Here is a 19,278-nt window from a genome sequence, read left to right as displayed (position 1 = left end):
AGGCTCCAACAGATGCATGTGACTCAAGAGCTGCAGGATGGCCACCCCCATCTTCTAAGTTAGGTACGCATTTATTCACCACAACTGTGTCCTCTTCGCCACATGTGGCCAACAATAAACATATTGGACACTACAGCCATAGACAGTGTTCCCTGGAAGCTGAAGGCTTGGATGGCTGCCCAGGAGAGATTCAGGTGCCACCCAGCTGTTTAGCAGAGCACCCACAGCAGGTGTTTCTCTTGGTGGTGCACATCTGCACATGCCTCGGTGCACCTAACAAAATTTATTCTGTCCATATATGGAAAAAATAGAGGCAACACTGACCATAGACCCCTATTATCCCCCCTCCCCTCCCAATGTTTCACCCTTACCGACCACCCTACCTGGAGCCCTGCCCATGTGACAGTGCTGCTGCTTTTCCCCTTTCTGTCCTCCTGGGCCCACTCCAAAAATGCTTCCTGCCCCTGCAAAAGGGCAAGATGTGAAGACAGTGGCCCTGTGCACTTCGATTGTGATCAGAGCTGCTACTGGAGACTCCTGATAAAACATCACCGGCTGTTCCTTCTTCTCAGAGAGAGACCACCTGCCCCTACAGGGCTGAGGACACACACAGTCGCCATGCTGGCTGACGGCAGATTGGACCATTTTTCATGTACACTAAGCCATGAAACAAATCTGCTGTCTCAAAGTAAAACAAATATTTCAGCACCCTCATAGCTCTGGGATGAAGCTGCAGGGTACAGAAGTTCACTGCAAAGATAACAAACGCAGGCGCTCCGGGAGCTCTCCCACCAGCGAAGGCAAAACATTTAATGAAAACAGACATGTCCCAGGACAATGCTGTGGTATGGCCACTGTGACTGCAATGGCTGAGTTATAACCCCCTCAAAAATCTAGCCTGGTAATGGAAAAGGTGACACAGCTTTAATTCTGTGTGGCGCAGCAGTCGGAGCCTGCCAGCCCCACATGCAATACAGACAGGCAAGACCAAAGGGGAAAAATGACTCATGTGCTATAAAACTTTATTTGTGGATTGTAAACGCAGGATTGTTTTTACAAAAGTGCAAAAGCTGCACACGAGAGGCAGTGCTGCCTAGTGGGTGGAGTGCTGGGTTGGAACTCAGGAAACTGGGGTGCTACTCCTGACTCTACTGGATAACCTTGGGCAAATCACTGCTCCAGTTTCCCACATCTATACAATGACCTGGCCTCCTTTTGTGAAGTGCTTTGAGATTTACTGATGACAAGCACCTCATAAGAGCTGGGGGTTAGTCGTGCTGGACCCTGGGATGTTTCTGGTTTAACTCCGACAGGGTGACAATTATTCCTGTGCATGCTGTACGTGGGAGGGTGTGACAGTGGCATTTATTCATGTTGACCCTCTGCACAGGCAGGGCCATTCCCTTCTGGGATCAAAGCACTGGCTACCTTGGGAGACAGGCAGAGATTATGAAAGTGGCTGAGATATTGCAACAAGCCCAAGATGAATGAGAAAAGGGCGTGCAAGTCTCCTCTCTGCTTTTGAAAGTCTCAGGTGGTGCCTACAGGGCCCAAGACCCTCAATGAGAAGCACAAGTTGGCTCGTGGCATGGATCAACAAGCGGGCAAGTGCTAGCAACAGCCCTTCAAAAGAAGGAGACAGCTTTGCACTGGTGACATGGAAGAGTCAACTAGTATGTTCTGGCTCTGCTAGTACCCAACCAACTCTAGCTGATGCTCCGGCCACACTTCAGGTGGTGTAAATATGAGTAACCAACCCTCCTATTCATTCCTGAAATAAAAGCAACAACGCTGCGTCGTTTAGCAGTTCTTCCCGGGTCTTGGGCCAAGTTCTGCTGTTACATCGCTATCAAATCTAGTCTTCAGCACAGACGTTGGGCTGTTAACCAGTTAATTCTCCCGCCCCCAAACCCTCCCCTTTAGCATGCAGAGTTCCATGCTGCTGAGGTGGGAGCCCCCCAGCAGGCCTGTCAGCTATATTGCACCCTTCCCCCAACCTTTTATTGGACTTTTCATGCCAATCTGCAAGCGGCTGATCGAATAGGGTGAGGAATCGTTTGTCGTCACAGTTCTTACCCCCCCAGTGGGGAGGATCCAGGCACTCTCCTCTGGGACTTTCACTTTAACAGGGACCATTTAATTTGCTCTTTGGCAGATTGCAGAACCTATTAAGGAAGTGAGGGGGAGGAAGAAGAAGAAAAACAGAGAGACATTAAGCCCCACAGCCTCACGGATTCTGCAAATGGGATTACAACTCCATATGAACTTAGCAGGACTCCTTCATGGGCACCAGGAGACCCATTCAGTGCCAGCATAAACCTGCCCCTTTGAGGGAGGGAGATCCCTGGTGTGTATCCATGACATAAGCAGGGTGGTTGGACTCCCGATTTCCCCCAAATAGCCACTAGATGGCAGACATGCCTCTTGGATGCAGGTGACACCTGGGTGCAAGGTCTCCAGAAAAGGGGGTGACTTAGCTCCTTCAGCCTGAGTACATCTATAGCCAGCTGCCTCCCTGCCTGGAAGGAAACAGGGACCCAGCTCCCAGAAAGCTGCAGATTTCCCATGTTCTCAAAAGCCCCCAGGCTGCTGTCTGGGCTCAGAGCCCAAAAAGATGCCGCAGTTTTGCAGCAGCAGGGTGGAGGGGGCATATCTCTCTCCTCTTCCCCTCCCTCCATATGGAGGCTCTACCCATGCCAGCAATGCTACTCCCAGAAATTACGTATGTTCAGGAACCCCAATCTAGCCTCAGTGGACATCCTGGACACTAAGCACCAATCCGCAGGGGCCACCCAGCCCCGGAGTTTGCTGGAGCTGGAGTTGGATCCTAAAAAGAACCTGTGGACTGAGCCGCCTGTGATCAGGAGAGCTTCCCATTGGGGTCTGCATGTCACAGCTGGGCGGAAACGTTGGCGGAACTGATCCTTAAAGCCAGGGCTCACAGTGGCACCCCCAAACAGAGTGCCTGATCCAGATTGGGGGGGGGGGGCTTTTTCACCTGTGCGGACAGGAAATGGCTTTAGACCTATAAGCCTGTCCAGTCACTCCAAGCTGCGATCACCCTGGATGCACATGGCAGTGACATACAACAGCATGTCTAGAGAGGCAGCAAAAGGAATCCAGTGGCTGGGAACGTTACAACAGCTGACCATATACTGCCAAAGAAAATGGGCAACTCCCCCTAAGTCTAGTCACGATTCAACATTCTTCTTACCCACTCCTTAGACTCAGAGATTCCTAGGGCTGGAAGAGACTTCAGGAGGTCATCAAGCCCAGTCCCCTGCCCAAAGCAGGACCAACCCCAGCTCACTCATCCCAGCCAGGGCTTTGCTAAGCTAAGACTTAAAAACCTCTAGTGATGGAGAGTCCACCACCTCTCTAGGTAACGTGCCCTTCTCCAACCATTCTTTCTCCAATCACAAGTGGCTTCTCTGTGCCAGCCACCCGGCTCACCCAGCGCTGGGCACAGTGATTTGTCTAAGCTTGCTAAGCTTCCTGGGCATGGGGAATTAGTACAGAAGGTTAGTACAGCTCCCTGGGAGTGAGTGGTACGATGCCAGCCCTTACAGAGGTGAGCGGGCGACTGAATGCGTTGGCCACACTGTGTTTACAAGGCAGACACCAGGACTAGGAGGTTTCTTTTTTCTGGTTCTTTGGAGTTGAGGGAAGGAAGGGGTTAAGTGACTGTTGGGTCCAGCAGCCAAAAGCAACAGGGGCTGGTGCAGAGATGAGCCCCAGCTGTGGAAGTCACTTACTCTGCCTGGAGAGAGGAGCTGGTTAGTGCTGGGTTAGACAGAGATTCAGCCCTGGGCTCATGCTGACAGGATTAGCCTAGACAGAACAACCTGCAAGGAGAGAGCGTGTGAGGGGCACTGCGAGCTTTGTGCTGGTACTCCCCAGGCTGGCTGGGAGACAGACCTGCCGCACCTGGCATGTCATGCCAGCAGCCTACCCAGGGAAAGCCACCCTGTCTCCCAGCTACCCACTCCCCGGGCCGAACGGCTGTTTGGTCGGGTGACTCAGAAACCTGCTATGAGCGCTCAGGCACATTGTTACCAGGCAGGACTCAGCAGAGCAAAGCCTGCTGGGGCCCACAAGCATATTTCTGTTCCAGCATTCTCCTGCCCTCCCACCCCAAAGTGCTGCCTAGTGGTGAGAGCCAGGGGAAGGGGAATCAGCATGCCTGGGCTATAGAGGGGGATGTGTGTCTGCTGGGATTTCAAGCAGATTGTAACTCAGAACTGGAGAACTCCTCTCCTGCATTTGATATGTGCTGTGTGAACTGGGCTAATTCACTTCCCTTCTCGGTGCCGCAATGTCTTTCAATAAGAACATTGCTACACATCCAGGAGGGTTGTGAAGCTGCCTTGGCCAAAGACAGGGACATTCACACACTGCTGTGAGTGGGACCTGGGGATTTAAATGCAGACAGCTGAGGGTTCCTACTGACGGGTGGTGCGGTGCTGAGGCTACGGCTCCTAAGGGCATTCTTACAAGCACCTGTATGCAAACAGCCCCAAAGGGTAGAAGACCCACCCCCAGCATGTGTGCCCCCTGGTACTGGGACACTCCTGGTGTGTCACAGCCTGGCTGGGGTACTTCCAATGTGCCCAGGAGCTGATCTCTGCAGTGCAGTGCCGGTCTCCTCCATGCTGGTGCCCTTGTGCCAGGCCCCCTCCACTGCCCAGTCACTGCCTGCCCATGCCAGTCTCCCAAAGAGGAAAGGGGAGTCACGGGATCCTCACCTGGGTGACACTTTGCTCGGACAGAGGGCTGTCGTCCACCTAAAGGAAGGCAAAGACAGGCAGGTTTCAGGAGGGAGCTGGGTGGGGAGGGGAGCCAGTGGGGGGTGAATCAGACAAGGCACGTGCTGGGGAGAGCAGGTGTAAGCATACAGGCAGAGGGGTGCAGCTCTGACAGAGGGCAGGACAACAGTGTGTTCATGGTGCATGTAACTCTGACCAGAAGGGACAGCGGGAGCTAAGCCAGGGCACCCCAAGGGTCGCCACTTCAAACCCAGCTCAGTGTACCTTGCAGCCTCCCCAGCAAAGGCAAGAGCAGAGACCAAACTGTGGCTTCCCTGGCTCTACCCAGCCTGCTCCTCGCTGAGCTGCAGCTGCTCACCGGGGCTTGACGGGGGGCTCTGGAGAGAGACGGTGTCTCTGCTGCATGTGGGAAGCCGCTCTGTGTCTGGGCAGCTTGGGCCTGGGCAGTGTGCAGGGGGAGGCGAGCATGCTGGCTGTGGGGCACACAGCCCCCCGGGAGTCATGCTGGGGAATCCCACTGGGGCAAAGCCCCACATGGCACCTGCTTTCAGCCTCTGCGAAGGAGCCATCTGCCTGCACCAATCCCCTTGGGTCCTACCTCATCTGCTCTTTCCCTTTGGCATCCTGTCACTCCAAGGAAGCTAAGCAGGTGCAGGCTGGATCAGCCCCACTGAGGTTGTGGGAGTGGTTGGGGAGGCTTTTTCCAAAAGCATGGTAGGGATTTGGCATACCCCTGGGGTCAGTGCCTGAGGCTAGAGTAAGCTGATCTCTGGTGGGTCAGATCTTGGATGACACGCCAACCTGAGGTCATGGTGTGCTAGCATTAAAGACCCCTGGGCATTATGGATCATTAACCCCAATGCCACTCAGGTGATCACATCTACCATTCTAAATTCCTCCTCTAGGCAAATCTGAATGAATCCAGCTTCACTTCCTGTTGTGCTGAGTGCCTGTTAAAACAGCCGCCATGTTCCACTTCAGAGGTGGCTGCATTTCAGCCAGGGGTAGTCTGAACCTGGCAGACCCCTGACCTTATGCAAGTTTTACAAGCTGACACACTTTGGGATCCTCAGACAGAGCCATGCTTGGTATTACGATGCTTATTCTTACTGTATCTCCCCCCGCCCCGCCCATGCGTGCGCACACCCAGTGCAAGAGAACCAAGGAAGAGAGCTTGTTCAGTTCTCCACGCTGCCCTGTAACCCCACTCCAGGGTGATGTCATGGGGCTGGAATGCCACTCTCCTTCGCCACTCTCTGCCCAGGGCTTGGGTTATGTGTACACACAGAGAGCCAGAGATAGCAGCGCTGTCCATCCCAGCTGTTTCTGACAATCTTGGGGGAGCTACATTAGGGAATGCCAGTGCAGCTGGCGTGTCCGCTGCATTTGTTTACTCTCTGCTTAAACAGAACAATCGTCTCCGCTCCAGCTAGTGACATGCCTGGGCAGCTCTGGGCTCAGATGCTACGGAAGAGGCAAGCCTTGCCTGGGACGGTTTCACTTGTCGTTGCTTCCAGCTTAGACCGTGGCACTAAGCAGAGCAAGTGAAGCTCAGCTGGCAGCACACAGAGAAGGTCATTCAGTGTGTCCCTGGAGCACCATTCCCCCAGGGTGTCCCGTGTCGACCATGCTGGATTTTCCATACCACCATGCAACAACGCATGCTGGGAAGCTCTCTAGGTCAGCCCACGATGCCTTTGACATGCGGTGCTGGGATCCAACAGCAATGTGCTCTGAGGATATCCTCCTGGCTAGCAGCCTGGGAGGCAGAGTGACTGGTTACTTTCATTATATCTCTGACCCTCCAAACTCCACAGCGAGACAATGTCTCAGGCTGCTAATGACCAGGTAATCACATCCTGGGCAGAACTGTTACGCAGTAACCCCACAAGGTTAGAAACTCATGTCTGGGGACAATCTCAGATCTGACGGGCAGTGGGCCCTCTAATTTTTTTCTATCCATGGCAGAATTAATTTTGTTATGTGCACCAAGGGACATGTGGATGTGCACCACCAATAGAAACACACACTGCTGGCTGTGGGTGCTCTGCTAATTAGCTGGGTGTCACTTCAGTTTCCTCTAAGTGGCCACCCAAGCGCTCGACTTACAGAGAACACTGCCAACCGGTATTGCCAAAAACTCCTGAACAAGCTGCGAAACTCTCACCCCATTAGTGTTGCTCAGACTGTGACCAGCTCCTCTGAGCCCAGAGTTCAAACAGGACAGGCCCAGAGGAGGCACACACGGCTACTCCAGGCTTGGAACGATCCCATCAGCTTTAACCCCTCTGGAAGGCAACTGAGGTTTATTCTGGAGGACTTTTCTTAAAGAATATTTTAATCAAATAACTCCATCCTGGCAGGAAGTGAAGATAGATGCTCATTGCTGGGCAGTCAAAATTTAGCATCAGTGGAGACTGCAGGCCTGCTGATGGAGTCGGGCAACTGCCGCAGGGCCCAGCAATTCAAAGGGGCCCAGGGCATTAGCTGCTGTTGCAGTAGCAGCAGTGGTGGCTGGAGTCCCAGGCCCTTTAAATTTGGAGCGCAGGGATGCATGCTCCAAGCAGTGCTAAAGGCTGGGGCGGGGTGGGCTGCCCTCAGCCCCACCCCTTCCACCCAGAGCTGCTCCCCACAGCCCTAGCCCAGCAGGCTCTCTGGTCTGCTGGGAGATTGGCAGTCAGTCTGATTATAAAAGTCGTCTGCCACTGTGAGTATTCCATATTCAGACCTGTCAGACGCAGCTTTAGGCAGCAAGAGACTTGAGTTCTGGTATCCCCTGGGAATGTTCTGAAAAGTGTTCTGAGCCCAGCAGCTCTGCCTCACGGGAAGCTGCTGAGGGATGTGTCCATGGGGACATCTGTCCCTCCGCCCACCCTCCACCTCAGTTTTGTCTGGGGAAGACTTTTGGTTGGAGGCAGACACTGACCAGGGATAACACACGCTGACGAAAACAGAATCCCTCCAAGCCTGACTGCCACTCCAAAATCATCTGTGTCATGCAGAAGACGGCGTGACCTCCCCAGCTAGCCCACCAGAGCTCTCCAGGGCCACGCAGGGGGGCCACGGGTGACATGCTTAGAAGGAAGTGACCTCACACCTGCTTCCCCGCTGGCTGCTGCCTATTTGCTGCCCTTGGCAGGCAGTGCGTCACTCTGCTCTGAGTTACCGGTGATGTAATCAAAGAGAACAAACCCGTACGCCGCAGGCTCCGAGACCGCCTGGCTTGGAGAGAGTTAAAGAGGGAGATTAGAGCTGAGGGCTGGAAGGGCAGAGAAGTGAAGGGGAGCCGTGGTGCAGAGTGTGGGGCTGGGCTCCAGAAAACACTCACCCTGAAGTTCACCTTCTGGATCACTTGCTGAGGATCACTCTCCAGAATCACCCTGCAAACAGGACAAGGAGATTTTCCCATCAGATCATGGCTCACTTAAGGGCCCTTTCATGATGCATTTGCTCCCCATTGCTACAACAGGGGTATGAGTTCTGGTCTAGGGCCAGGGGCCAGAGGAACAGCCATGGAAACTGAGCCCCAACATCCTTGCCCCAGGAAGGGGTACAATGCAGGCACTAACTGGGCAAGCTTCTCCCCGCTTCCTCCCTCGGCAAACCTCTGCCCTGAAAAGGAACTAGACTGGGGCTCAGGAGATGTGCCACTGGCCTGCTGAGTGACCCTAGGCAGGCCACCTTCCTGCCCTGTGCCTCAGTTTCCCCATTTGTAAAATGGGGGTGGCGATACAAAGTGCTTGGAGGTCTATGGATAGCGAACGGGGTGTAAGAGCTGGGGAGGTGGAATTAATGATGTTCTTGCTGTGTTTGGTGCTCGGCTGACAAAGGGTTTGGCAAGCAGCAACAGTGGCTGTAATTGACCCATCAGAGGCTGGCCTGACAGCTGCCAAACCCAGTTCACGCTGGCATCAACAGCCACCTGATGGTGAAGGCTTCTGACTACTATGATGGGTTGGGTCTGAACTGGAGACCCAAGGGCAGAAGGTTCCAACCCTGAGTGGACAGCCAGGCTGCACCTGAAACCCCTGGGACTTTCAGTGACAGACCCAGCTCTGAGCCCTGCTCCACTCGCTGCCTGACTAGCCCATCTGCCCTCTCCCTTACTGCCCCTCCCCAGTTCCAAGCGAAGCCCCCAAGAGCCAGAGCACACGGTGCCTCACCCCCCATCGACAATCTCGTCCACCACGAGGAATGCCCCATCCAGGTTGTCCAGCAGGAAGCGCTTCTCCACGTTCTTCCTGTGGACAAGGCAGCATAAGCTGGTGAGCATGCGGGATGCTCTGTACAACCAACACCCAGACCTGCCACTGCTCCGGAGCACCGAATCTCACCATAGTGGCAGAGACCCGACCGCCACTCCCAGCCCCGTCTCCTCCCAACAGAGTAACGCCAGCTGCTTGGGGGACCAGAGGCCCTGGTGTGTCCCAGATGGGTGATGCTCCAGCGCTCTGCCTATCACATGGGGGTCTCATGCTGAGACCAATCAGCTGGAAGCCAGGACGCCTGGGTTCCCTTCCAGCCACAAGAACAGGTGTGGGCTAGCGCTTACCGCCTGGAATAGGAACTGGGACTCTTGGATATTGCCACTGATTCGCTTGGTGATGTTGGGTGAGTCACTTTCCCTCTCTGCACCTCATTGGCCCCATCTGTAAAGTGATGAGTGTAACAGCCCTCACCCCAGGGAATTCTGGGAACTCTGCTTGCACCCAGGGCGTGCTAGCCACTGCCCGTACCCAGTGAGGACGCAGAGCCCCTCAGTGGTGTTTGGGCTCTGAGACTTGATTCTGGCACGTGGGTACAGCGCTTGGAGACCTGGGGTGGCAAGGTCTGGGGCAAAGCAAAGAGCTGGAGCCTGTCCCTGGGCAATCTCACCGGACAGAATCGGGAGCTCTGGCTGCAGCCCCCACTCACCGTAACATGTGGTTGAGGGAGTCGAAGAGACAGGTAAGAACTGCCACCAGCATCAGCTAAAGGAGGAGAGAGACATGGGTCAGTGCAGTACACAGCTGCACTCCTGCCCAAACAGACTTCCCTGCCAGCAGCCCCTGGTTCTGGGGTGCCTGACGGACAGCAGTCCTGGCAGCTGGACAGACATCACGGCTGCAGCATCAGTGAGTCTCTTAAGAACACACTTGTGTACCAGGACCCCGGGGAACATCAAAAAGAGACAATGTCCTCCTCCAAGCACGCCAGGGCAGGGCCCAAGGCGGTCACGGCAGGTCCTGGTGACTGGGAACAGTGCACCTATCTGCCCCTGGGCAGGTCGAGTTGGGGAGAGAAGAGCCACCCAGCACCGGGCTGGTCTGCCTGCTCCTTGACCCTCAGGGCGGAGCGGCCGCAGCGAGTTACCTCGTTCTCCTGGGAGCTGCCCACCACGTAGAAAAAGAGGTCAATGCTGCTTTTATAGACGATGGTCAGCCCCTCCAGAAAGGCAATCTCACCTGCCGCAACGGGGGAAGGAGAAAGAAGAGGCAGTGTCGGGCTGGCACTGTAATAGTCTTTGCCAGCCTGTGACTGCTTTTGTCCCAGAGCATTGTGCGACTCCTGAAGCTCTCGTGCTGAACTGTGGGACGGGGCAAAGGGGACTGACCAAACCACTTCTCACAGTCCCAGCAGGGCTCAGCTGAAGCCTCATCACAGGTGTAGTAACCACCTGGGCCAGCTGTTGTATGCACAGATGTGAGGCATTGTTTGGGCCTTGCTGGTGTCCTCACGCTATTTCTCTTGACTGCTTTGAGAGTATTATCATCAATATTGCAACCCTTCCTGGGCTGCCAGGCCCATGGAAATAGAAATTATGATGTAGCCCAAGGGATACCCAACTGTTGGCAAACTTAATCTTAACTCAGTGATATAAGCAGCCAGTGGCCTGAAGAACAAACAGGAAAGACCCTCCTCTCCATCTTCTGGTCCCCAGCTCAAAGCTCAGTTACTTACTGTCCGTTTTGTGGGTTTTGTTGAAAACGCTCCTCTCAAAGGTCTTCTGTTCTTTCGTGGATGGAAAGGTGGCGTCATAGTACTGCAGAGGACAGGAGCAAAGGAGTTAGAGCAGCCCTGGAACCAGCCAAAGGGACAGGCAGAAAAAGGAAGGTGAGCTTGGCTAGAAGGAACCAATCACAGAATCAGGGGGTTGGAGGAGACCGCAATAGGTTACTGAATCCAATCCTCTTCTGAAAGCAGGAGTAACCCCAGCTAAATCACCCCAGCCAGCGCTGTGTCAAGCTGGGACTTAAAAACTCCATGGATGGAGATTCCAATCTCTCTCTCTCTAGATAACCCATTCCAGAGCTTCACCACCCTTGTAGGGAAATAGTTTGCTTCTAATATCCAACCTAGACCTCCTACAAAGGAGATCCAGGATAAAGAATCCATACAGACCCCCAAAAGGCTATCTGTGCTGGCAGACATATAAAAGAACATTTTGGAGTGGCTGGAAATCATCACTTAAATAGATCTGGGATCCCTGTTTTATCTCAAGCACATCAAGGCCACTTCAATGTCTCACTTCAACTCCTTCCCAGAAACTCCCCCAGGTGGTGGCATCTGCAGAGCCTGGACAAAGAATAGGTGTGGGGAGACCCTTCCTAGCATGCCCACCCGTTCTGTGCGATTTCCATGTGCTCCATGCACTGCTCAGTCTCTTGTAGATGTAGACTGGAGCACTCCAGGGCAGGACTGTCTTTGTTCTGTGCTTGTCCATGATGGTGGCTCCTAGCTGCTACCGCAGTGCCAATCATAACAGAAATTGCAATCTGTGTCCATTGCTCCATGAGCCCCCGTGACTCTCCCAGAAGTGGGGCATTAGAAAGCGCCACTAGCCCAACACTCAGCCAGAGCACATGAAGCAGCCCTGCCCCTCTGAGGGAGGTATCAGAACATACCACTCTGTCTTTAAATGCTATTACAGTGAGAAAGTTGCCAGGTGTCTTACAGACCACTACAAAGACAAAGCTCGTACTCTGAACAGCCCAGGGCTGGGTGAAACGCAGGCAGCACAGCAAGTGGTTGATGGACTTTTTTTTGTTATCTGTCATGTGAAAGTTCCATGTGGGCCTGACAGCAGATGGGAGGGGGACCCAGTGCTGTGACCTCAGAAAGGGCATGACCTGGGGTGGAAGGGGCAGGTCCTGTGGCAGTCAGCTCCCTCCCCTACCCCCAGAGCTGGGTGCAGTGGAGCTTCAAAGTGGCTTGGAGCGCCAGCTGGCAGCACTGAGAGCTCTGGGCTCCTTTGAAACACCAGACCCCGGGGCAACTGCCCCCTTTGCCCTGCCCTGTTAGCAGGCCTGCTTGTGTGTGTGTGTGTGTAACATTCAATTGTAGAGAAGTCTATTGGTGTTGCCTGATCTATGAATTGTGTATTCATGGCATTGATTACTTAAGAATTCCTGTAGTAGGACGGAAGGCCTAAGCCCATACAGCACAGTCCTGGTGTGAGGCCTGAGGCCCAGCAACAATGGACAAAACACAGCTCAAAGCAAAGTTAAGCTGTGAGCAAGAGGCAGGCCTCTGCTAACAGGACTTGGCACAAACGGGGCTGAGAGTATAGGACACTCCTTGGTAATTGGTCCAAGTGCAGAACAATAATTGGTATAAGTTGAAATCACAAGGTCTCACCAGCTCATTAAAAAATACCTTGATACCTACTCGTTACAGATACAGAGGCAGGTTCAGGAAAGAGTCTAAAATGACAGCATGATGGGTAGAGATGATCTAACCAAACCACGAGGTACAGGGAGATGGGTGGTATCTAAGTAGCATCAGAAGGTGGTAACCTGACAATGTCAGAGGGTGGAAACCTGAAACCTCAGCAGTATAGGGCGCTTTGTTTGTACCTGTATATAACATGATGTTTTGGGGAGACCGTCTTTGTCTGACCTAGGGGGCAGTGGAATTCCCACTGGCTGTGTCAGTCCATTGCTGCAGGTACATCTGTACAGTGTATCAGCATAATATATGTGACAACTGTTGTTTATATCTTTCTTGGCAGCAAACCCTGGCTGGGCGCCTTCGATCTTTACTTGGTCTGTGGTCAGTGGACCTGCTTCATTGAACACACATATACACGCACGCACTCACGCACGCACTCACTTACACACACAAGCAGCCTTCTGGTTATCATCACTGACGGAGCCAAAGACCTGTGAGGACACCACGGCAGTAAATCTGCTGTACTACAATTCCCAGTTAAGACTCCAGGGTTTGGTAGGTTCTTGTCCCAAGAACAGGCTGATATTAGAATTAAAGTCATGGGTGGCATGTACAGGAGGCGGGGAAAAGCAATGCCTTCTCAAACTGCCTCACCTGGCAGTGGCCATGCTCTGCTGGAGGCCCCCAGGTTCCCTCCCCCAGCCTGCTCTTGTGGTGGCAGAAGCTGGGGCGGGGGGCTGGGGAATGCTGCAGCTGCACCACCCACCGGCTCTCCAGAGCCATGCTATCCCAGGCTGGGAGCCAGCAAGCCCCATTGTGTGTGTGTTTTGGGAGGGTGGGGGCACGGCAGAGGCTGGTGGCCACAGTGGGGGTGGGGGCCTTGGTTGGAAGGGATGAGGCTGACGTTGCTTGTCCCCCAACAAGCTGTGGTGCCACCCACTGCCCAGGATTAAAGTTTAGCTGGGAACCCCAACGTGCACAAGTGCATTGCGCAGACGCACACTTCCAAATTTGCACTGGTTTGTTAGCAGAGATAACAAAGCTACAAACGCTCCAATGTGGCAGTGCAGATACAGACACGCGCAGCTGAGCGGCCACGGCTCCCCCCATTCTTTGCAAAAGGTCCCGAGCTGTGTCACCCTCCTTTACACCATCATCATCATCATCATCACCACTTGTCAACTTGGCCTCTCCCGAGGCGCACACGCAGGTGGGATGCTGACACTGCCCATGCTAGATCCACAGCCCCCTTTTCCTGCTTTGTATCTCCTCGCCCTGCTAATGCGGTTGCCCTTCTGTGATAGCTCACTAGCCTGACTCACTCAAGCTTAGCAGCATACACGTCAACTAGTTACCATGTCATTCTTGTGGTCAGACTAGCATCTTGTGGCTACCTGTCCTTACCAGCAGTTAAGTCACTACAGCAGCATTCTCTCTTGTGGTGATCTACGATCTGCATTAGCTGTTTGCGATTGTCTTGCAGGTCTTGGGTGCTCATTACATTGCTGCCTTACTAGCAAGTACCTACAGATAACTAGGCCTCATGGAGGAAGCAAGAGCAGCTCAGGTCAGTGGCTGATTTCCGGGTGCGGGGAGATGAGCACGGGAACACTCTACTCAAAGGATCTGATCCTGCTCCTGGATCTGTGCTTCCTGGCTGGACTTGTCGAAGGGCTTCTGAGAGCAGAGTGAGTGTCATGACTCCCACTTTATAGATGAGGGAAACTGAGGCACTGAGCGCTTAAATGACTTGCCCAAGGTCATGCAGTGCCAAGCATTGAACCTGAAGTCCTGACAGGTGCCCTCTATGCTGGTCCCTGTGGCCAAGGATGTAACTTTTGCCCAGGTAGCTTTATACATCTCCTAAAGCACATCAGGCTGCTGCAAAGGAGAAATGAACCTTGGCTAGAACTGCTGGGGACGGGCAGGGGCCTCCACAAAGCAACAGCCCCATCTTTGCTGCTCGCCACTCTGGAAGCTGAGTGCTTGGGTGGCTGCCCAGGAGAGATTCAGGTGCCGCCCAGCTGATTAGCAGAGTGCCCACAAACTATTCTATTTCTATGGTTAGTGCACATCTGCACATGCCTCGGTGCACATAAAATTTATTCCACTCATGGATGATAAAAATTAGAGGGAACTCTGGGTGCATCCCTAGCTAATCCCTATCTCCCTGGGAGGCCAGAGACAGAGGATTAAGCATTTTTTTCCCTGAGGGCAGGGGGCATTTACCTTGGCTAAGAGTCGCTGTCCATCATTGTCCAAGATGAAAATGGCCTTGACTGTGTAGAGGGAAGGCTCCTGAAACTGACACAAGGACAGTGTGAAGCCAGAGGCTGCCCCAGGAGGACTGGGCCTGTGAGCTCCCACCTCCCCTGAGAGACCGCTTAGGCTGAAATGGGGAGGCAGTGGTATCTCCTGCCAGGGCCTGGCGCACTCTGCCAATGGCTTGGTTCTGATCCTTCCCCACCAAGCCAGAGGCCCCATTCCATGCCCGATCCCCAGTTCGAGGAGCCAGTGGGGGCGTGAGGGCCGGGGGCGGTGTGCGAGAGGGTCCATCCAAACCCAAGTTCTGTCATGCACTGACTGTTCCAGAGTCCGAGTCCAAGTGTACCACAGAACCTGGGCCGAGAGGACTGAGGCGGGCCTGGCCTCGGAGCAGAGACTGAGAAAGAGGCCTGGCCCCAGAATCTGGACTGGGAGGGCTCACAAAGACCTGGCCCCAGAGCCCCCTGAGCTTCAGCCCCTCCAAGAACTGCAGCTGCCACTGGCTCCCCTGCAGCCCCCTGGCACTGCCCTCTTCCCCAGGGCTCTGCTTCCTGGGACTCCCCTCTTCTTCTCTCCCCCAGGGGACTCCCTCTGCAAGCACCTGGCTCCCCCCGGGGCTATCCCCTGGGGGTCCCTTCCCCAGCCTCGGCCAGGGGATGCCCCACGCAAGTTCCCCCAGGATCATCTCCCTGGCCCTGTCCCCCAGGTGCTTTCCCCCAGAGACTCTCCTGCAAGTCCCCCGGGCTATTCCCTCCCCAGCCCTGCCTCCAGGACTCCCCCCGGCACTCCCCCTCCAAGCCCCCTCGGGCTCCTGCCCGGAACCCCCTGCGAGCCCCGCTCCCCAAGGCGCTCCCCAGAACCCCCTCCCGGGTAGCCCCCTGCAACCCTCGGGCACCCCACCGAGGTACTCCCCCTGCAAGCCCTCCCAGGCAACTCCCCCCGGGCCCCCCCACCGGCTCCCCTCCGGTCCTTGGCCCCGGGCTCCCCGCGCAGAAAGTTTCGCCCGGCGGCCGGGAAGTTGGCATCGCGGCGGGAGCCCCGTCCCGGGCCGGGGAGCCGCCCGCAGCCCGTCCGCGCAGCCCCGTACCAGCAGCCCCGGGGGCTCCATGGCTCCAGCCGCCCGGTCCCCGCCGCCTCCGCCCCCCGGTGCAGCCCCCTCGGGCTGCTGACGTGGCCGGGCCTCGGCTCGCTGCATCCCGCTGCACGGAGCGCTCGGCCGGGGCGCTCCGCCCTTGCCGCGGGGGGGCGGGGGAGGCCGGCCAGCCGCGCCTCTCACTAGGACGCCCGCTAACGGGGGTTCGGGGTCTCCCCAGAGGTGAGAGCCTGTCCCACGCAAGGGCCCTGTAACGGGCGGGGGGGGGCTGGCTAAAAGCAGGACCCTCCCCCCAATCTGCAGTCATGGAGGGGCCTAGGGGGAGGTGCCCCCAACACAACAAGCGACCTCTTCTGCAATCGGGGGGCGGGGAAGCCCTGGCATATGGGTGCCAGGAAATGTGGCAGCTTGTTTTGACAGGTTAACAAGCCTTGTGCGTAAGGGAGAAGCAGCGCACGTGGTATACTTAGATTTTAGTAAGGTATTTGATGTGGCCTCCCATGATCTTCTTATCAATAAACTAGTCAAATACAACTTAGATGGGGCTACTATCGGGTGCCTGCATAACCGCCTGGATAACCGTCCTCAGAGAGTGGTTATTCATGGTTCATAGTCAAGTTGGAAGGGCAGAGCAAATGGGGTTCTTCAGGAGTCTGTTTTGGGGACTGATTCTGCTCAATATCTTCACCAGTGATGTCAATATTGGCCTAGAGGTGCACCTCAAGATGGCTCAGATATGCCCCTGGATGTTAATTGCTGAAGCTGCGTGCCCTCACTTTGCCCCCCTCCCAACAGGCACAGGTCACTTGTCCTGGCAGATGGCCCAGGGCTTTGTTGACCCAGGGCCTTGCAGCAGGCAGGAGAAGATGAGGATTGTAGCTCAACTGGGGATGAGCTCACTGCTCACCCCACCTATGGATCCTGCAGCTCAAACTCAGGCAGCTCCATGCCAGCGACGGGTGGGAGCCGTGAAAGCATGAGAACTCAAACAGACCCTTGGGAGACCGTGCGCACGTGTGTATGTGCGTGCGTGTGCGTGTGCGTGTGCCCAGGAACAGATCAGCTCGGGAAGATGCCAGAGTGAGAAAGAGGAGCAAACAGGTGAGGAGCAAGAGCCTGTCTGCAGGGAGACATGGACGGCATTGTGTGAGTTGGAGGGGTCAGATTTGTGACTTGCAGAAATGCCACCTGTTTTAGTTCCTTGTTCGCTGTAACCATTAGGATTGCAGGAGACAGACTCTGGGACTGGTTACCGGGGTGGGGGGGTGGATACCCCAAAGTTCCCAGAACATTGGATGCATTTTGGATGCTGAGGATCAGAGTAGGGGACAGTTGACACAGTGGCCCTGAGCACTGGATGATGGGCTCTTTTGCAAATCTGGCCTTGTTTGTTTCCAGTATTTGACTTTTCTGCACTGCATGTTTGAAGGCAGTATGGGCAATTTCCACTAGCGCCCCATGAGACAAATTCTGCAGCCTTTGGTCGAGGCTTAACTCCCACTGCTGTCTCTGGGAGTTCTGCCCGAGTGCGGACTGCAGGATTCACACACACACCCCGGCCCCGCCTTTAGGAAAGACCCATCCACAAAATCTTGTCAGTGCAGGAAAAGTTATCTTGCTGTCTGCAGTCTTCCCTTTTGTACCTCACAGTGCTGGGCACCATTCTCTTGTGCCTAGTATCATAGCAGTGGTGGGTGGAAGGAATCTGAAGAAGCTATCAAGTTCATTCCCCTGGGGTAATGCAGGCTTAGGTAAACCTAAACCATCCCTAACAAGTGGTTGTCCAGCCTCTTCTGAAAACCCAGCCATGGTGTGGCTACTATAACCTCCCTGGGAAGCCTAGGCCAAAGCTTAACTACCATGGGAGTTAGAAAGTGTTTCTTGGTATCTATTCTAAGTCTCCCTTGCTGCTAATTAAACTAGTGCCCTGTTGTCCTATCCTCAGTGGCATGGAGAACAATTGCTTACTGTCCTTCTGAGGTTGCGACTTTCAGGGCAACCTGCACTGTGTAGTACCCACGTCTCTCTTTGTTCATGAACCACCTGTGCAATGACCTCCCATCCACCACATGGGTCATCAGCAGGGACTGCACCCAAGACCCTCTGGACGAAATACATAATAGACTTGGACTGCTGAGCCAAAGGAGCAAAGCCATTAACTGGCAGCAACAGTAGGCCGTTATCCTCATATGTAGACCACTGAACCAACAGATTATAATAGCCCTTTCACAGTCAGGTGCAGAAAACAGTGTCTCGAATAGCCTTACAGTCCCCCCGTGAATTAGTTATCATTGTCCTCCTTTGCCCAGTGGAGAAACTGAGGCATGGAGACTTGCTTCAGGCCACAGGAAGAATGAGTGGCAGAGCAAGGATTAGAGATTTAGGCTCCCTGTTCCTTTCATGTTACATACAGCCTTTAAGCCCTGGAATTTTGTGGGCCAAGGTCAGTTTGGGTAAACAGGTGCAGCAGAGTCATCCTTACCCATATGCAAAATACGCAGCTGCACAGAACACCCAAATGTTTGGGGCTGTGCTGCGTCTTAATGTCCATTCACCCACCTCTTCCCATGCCTGTGCCTGGGGAGGGGAGTTATTGACCACAGGTTGTACATAGAGGCAGTCTCCATTGTAGTCCTGAGGTGCCAGCGACTGTCAAGGAGGCATGTTGGGCCGAGCTTTGGACGTGCAGCCAGAGGGGCAGATCTGTGAGTTAAAGCAGCCTTTGAGGCTGGTTTTATGATAGGAGTCCCACTGACTTGTGAGCTGCCCCAAATCTTGCAGGAGAAAGGTTGCTTAAAGCCATTCCTCTCCCAAGCTTCTCCCTCTCTGTTGCACATCCACAGCACAGAGGTGGGCCCAGAACATGCTACAGAAGTGTCCACATATGGTTATTAGACAGCCTCGTGCCCATGCTGTGCTGCCTCTGCATTCAGCCAGTTGATGCCTGTTGCAATTTCCTGCAGCTCCCTGTGACCCACTCTCCTCTGCCGCGCATGGCTTCTGGAGAAGTCTGGTTGGTGCTTTCCATCCCACAACACAGCTCAGAGCAAACACCAGAGATTTGAGCCCTGGGTGCTTTGCTCTTGACTTCAGTGGGAAAAGGGCATGCACCTCACTCGGGGAGATGACGGTGTTTGTGCATGAAAAGAGGATGGAGAGTAGAAGCCTTAAAACAGAATATCCTGATGGAAGTGTGGGTTGATGAAACAGCAGCTGGAGTTCTCTCCCTCTGGCCTGAGACCGATAAGAAAATGTTAATTTGTGGGCTCTTGTAATGGAGGAACAATTATTCACTGGAAATTGACCTGAGAGTTGAGACCCACCAAACTCATTCCACTGAACAGCTGTAATAATGACTCTGAGCCTCTACTGAGCCAGACTGAACTGGAATGGATGGCATCCTGCCATGCAATTGACAGGTCCAGCTCCAGATTGAGAGACATCATTCGGGTGCTTAGACCAGTCCAGCAGAGCCCCATCGATATAATACCTGGGGAAGGCCTA

General features: G+C 54.4%; 1 protein-coding gene across 4 annotated transcripts; it reads right to left on the bottom strand.

Annotated features, from left to right (window-relative positions):
- Positions 1-984: 984 nt before the first annotated feature.
- On the bottom strand, positions 985-16,029 carry COPZ2 (COPI coat complex subunit zeta 2). Of its 4 annotated transcripts, none has more exons than XR_012642726.1 (10): positions 15,769-16,027; positions 14,646-14,714; positions 10,707-10,788; positions 10,119-10,210; positions 9,681-9,736; positions 8,930-9,007; positions 8,095-8,146; positions 7,864-7,984; positions 4,746-4,784; positions 985-2,165 (listed from the first exon to the last, which is right to left on the bottom strand). XR_012642726.1 is itself a non-coding variant. In XM_074979207.1 (10 exons), exons 1-10 carry the CDS (start codon positions 15,874-15,876, stop codon positions 2,123-2,125), a joined length of 651 nt encoding a protein of 216 aa, XP_074835308.1. In that variant the 5' UTR covers positions 15,877-16,029; the 3' UTR covers positions 985-2,122. The 4 variants fall into 4 exon arrangements, 2 of the variants coding, with proteins under 2 accessions (XP_074835308.1, XP_074835307.1); XM_074979207.1 differs by having other exon boundaries at positions 7,959-7,984; positions 14,646-14,720; positions 15,769-16,029; XR_012642725.1 differs by having other exon boundaries at positions 986-2,165; positions 14,646-14,720; positions 15,769-16,025.
- Between the last annotated feature and the right edge of the window lie 3,249 nt (positions 16,030-19,278).

The sequence above is a fragment of the Carettochelys insculpta genome, chromosome 28 (assembly GCF_033958435.1).
Source record: "Carettochelys insculpta isolate YL-2023 chromosome 28, ASM3395843v1, whole genome shotgun sequence".
NCBI lineage: Eukaryota > Metazoa > Chordata > Testudines > Carettochelyidae > Carettochelys > Carettochelys insculpta.
The sequence above is the reverse complement of the archived record's forward strand: the minus strand, read 5'-3'. Positions and strand labels throughout refer to the sequence as shown.

Excerpts from the sequence above, each read along its gene's own strand:
- COPZ2 (XM_074979207.1), bottom strand. The coding sequence starts at position 15,876 with ATGCAGCGAGCCGAGGCCCGGCCACGTCAGCAGCCCGAGGGGGCTGCA. Across the intron at positions 7,985-8,094 it reads TCCAGAAGGTGAACTTCAGG|GCGGTCTCGGAGCCTGCGGC; the intron begins GTGAGTGTTTTC and ends TCTCCAAGCCAG. Across the intron at positions 2,166-4,745 it reads CCGAGCAAAGTGTCACCCAG|GTTCTGCAATCTGCCAAAGA; the intron begins GTGAGGATCCCG and ends CTTCCTTAATAG.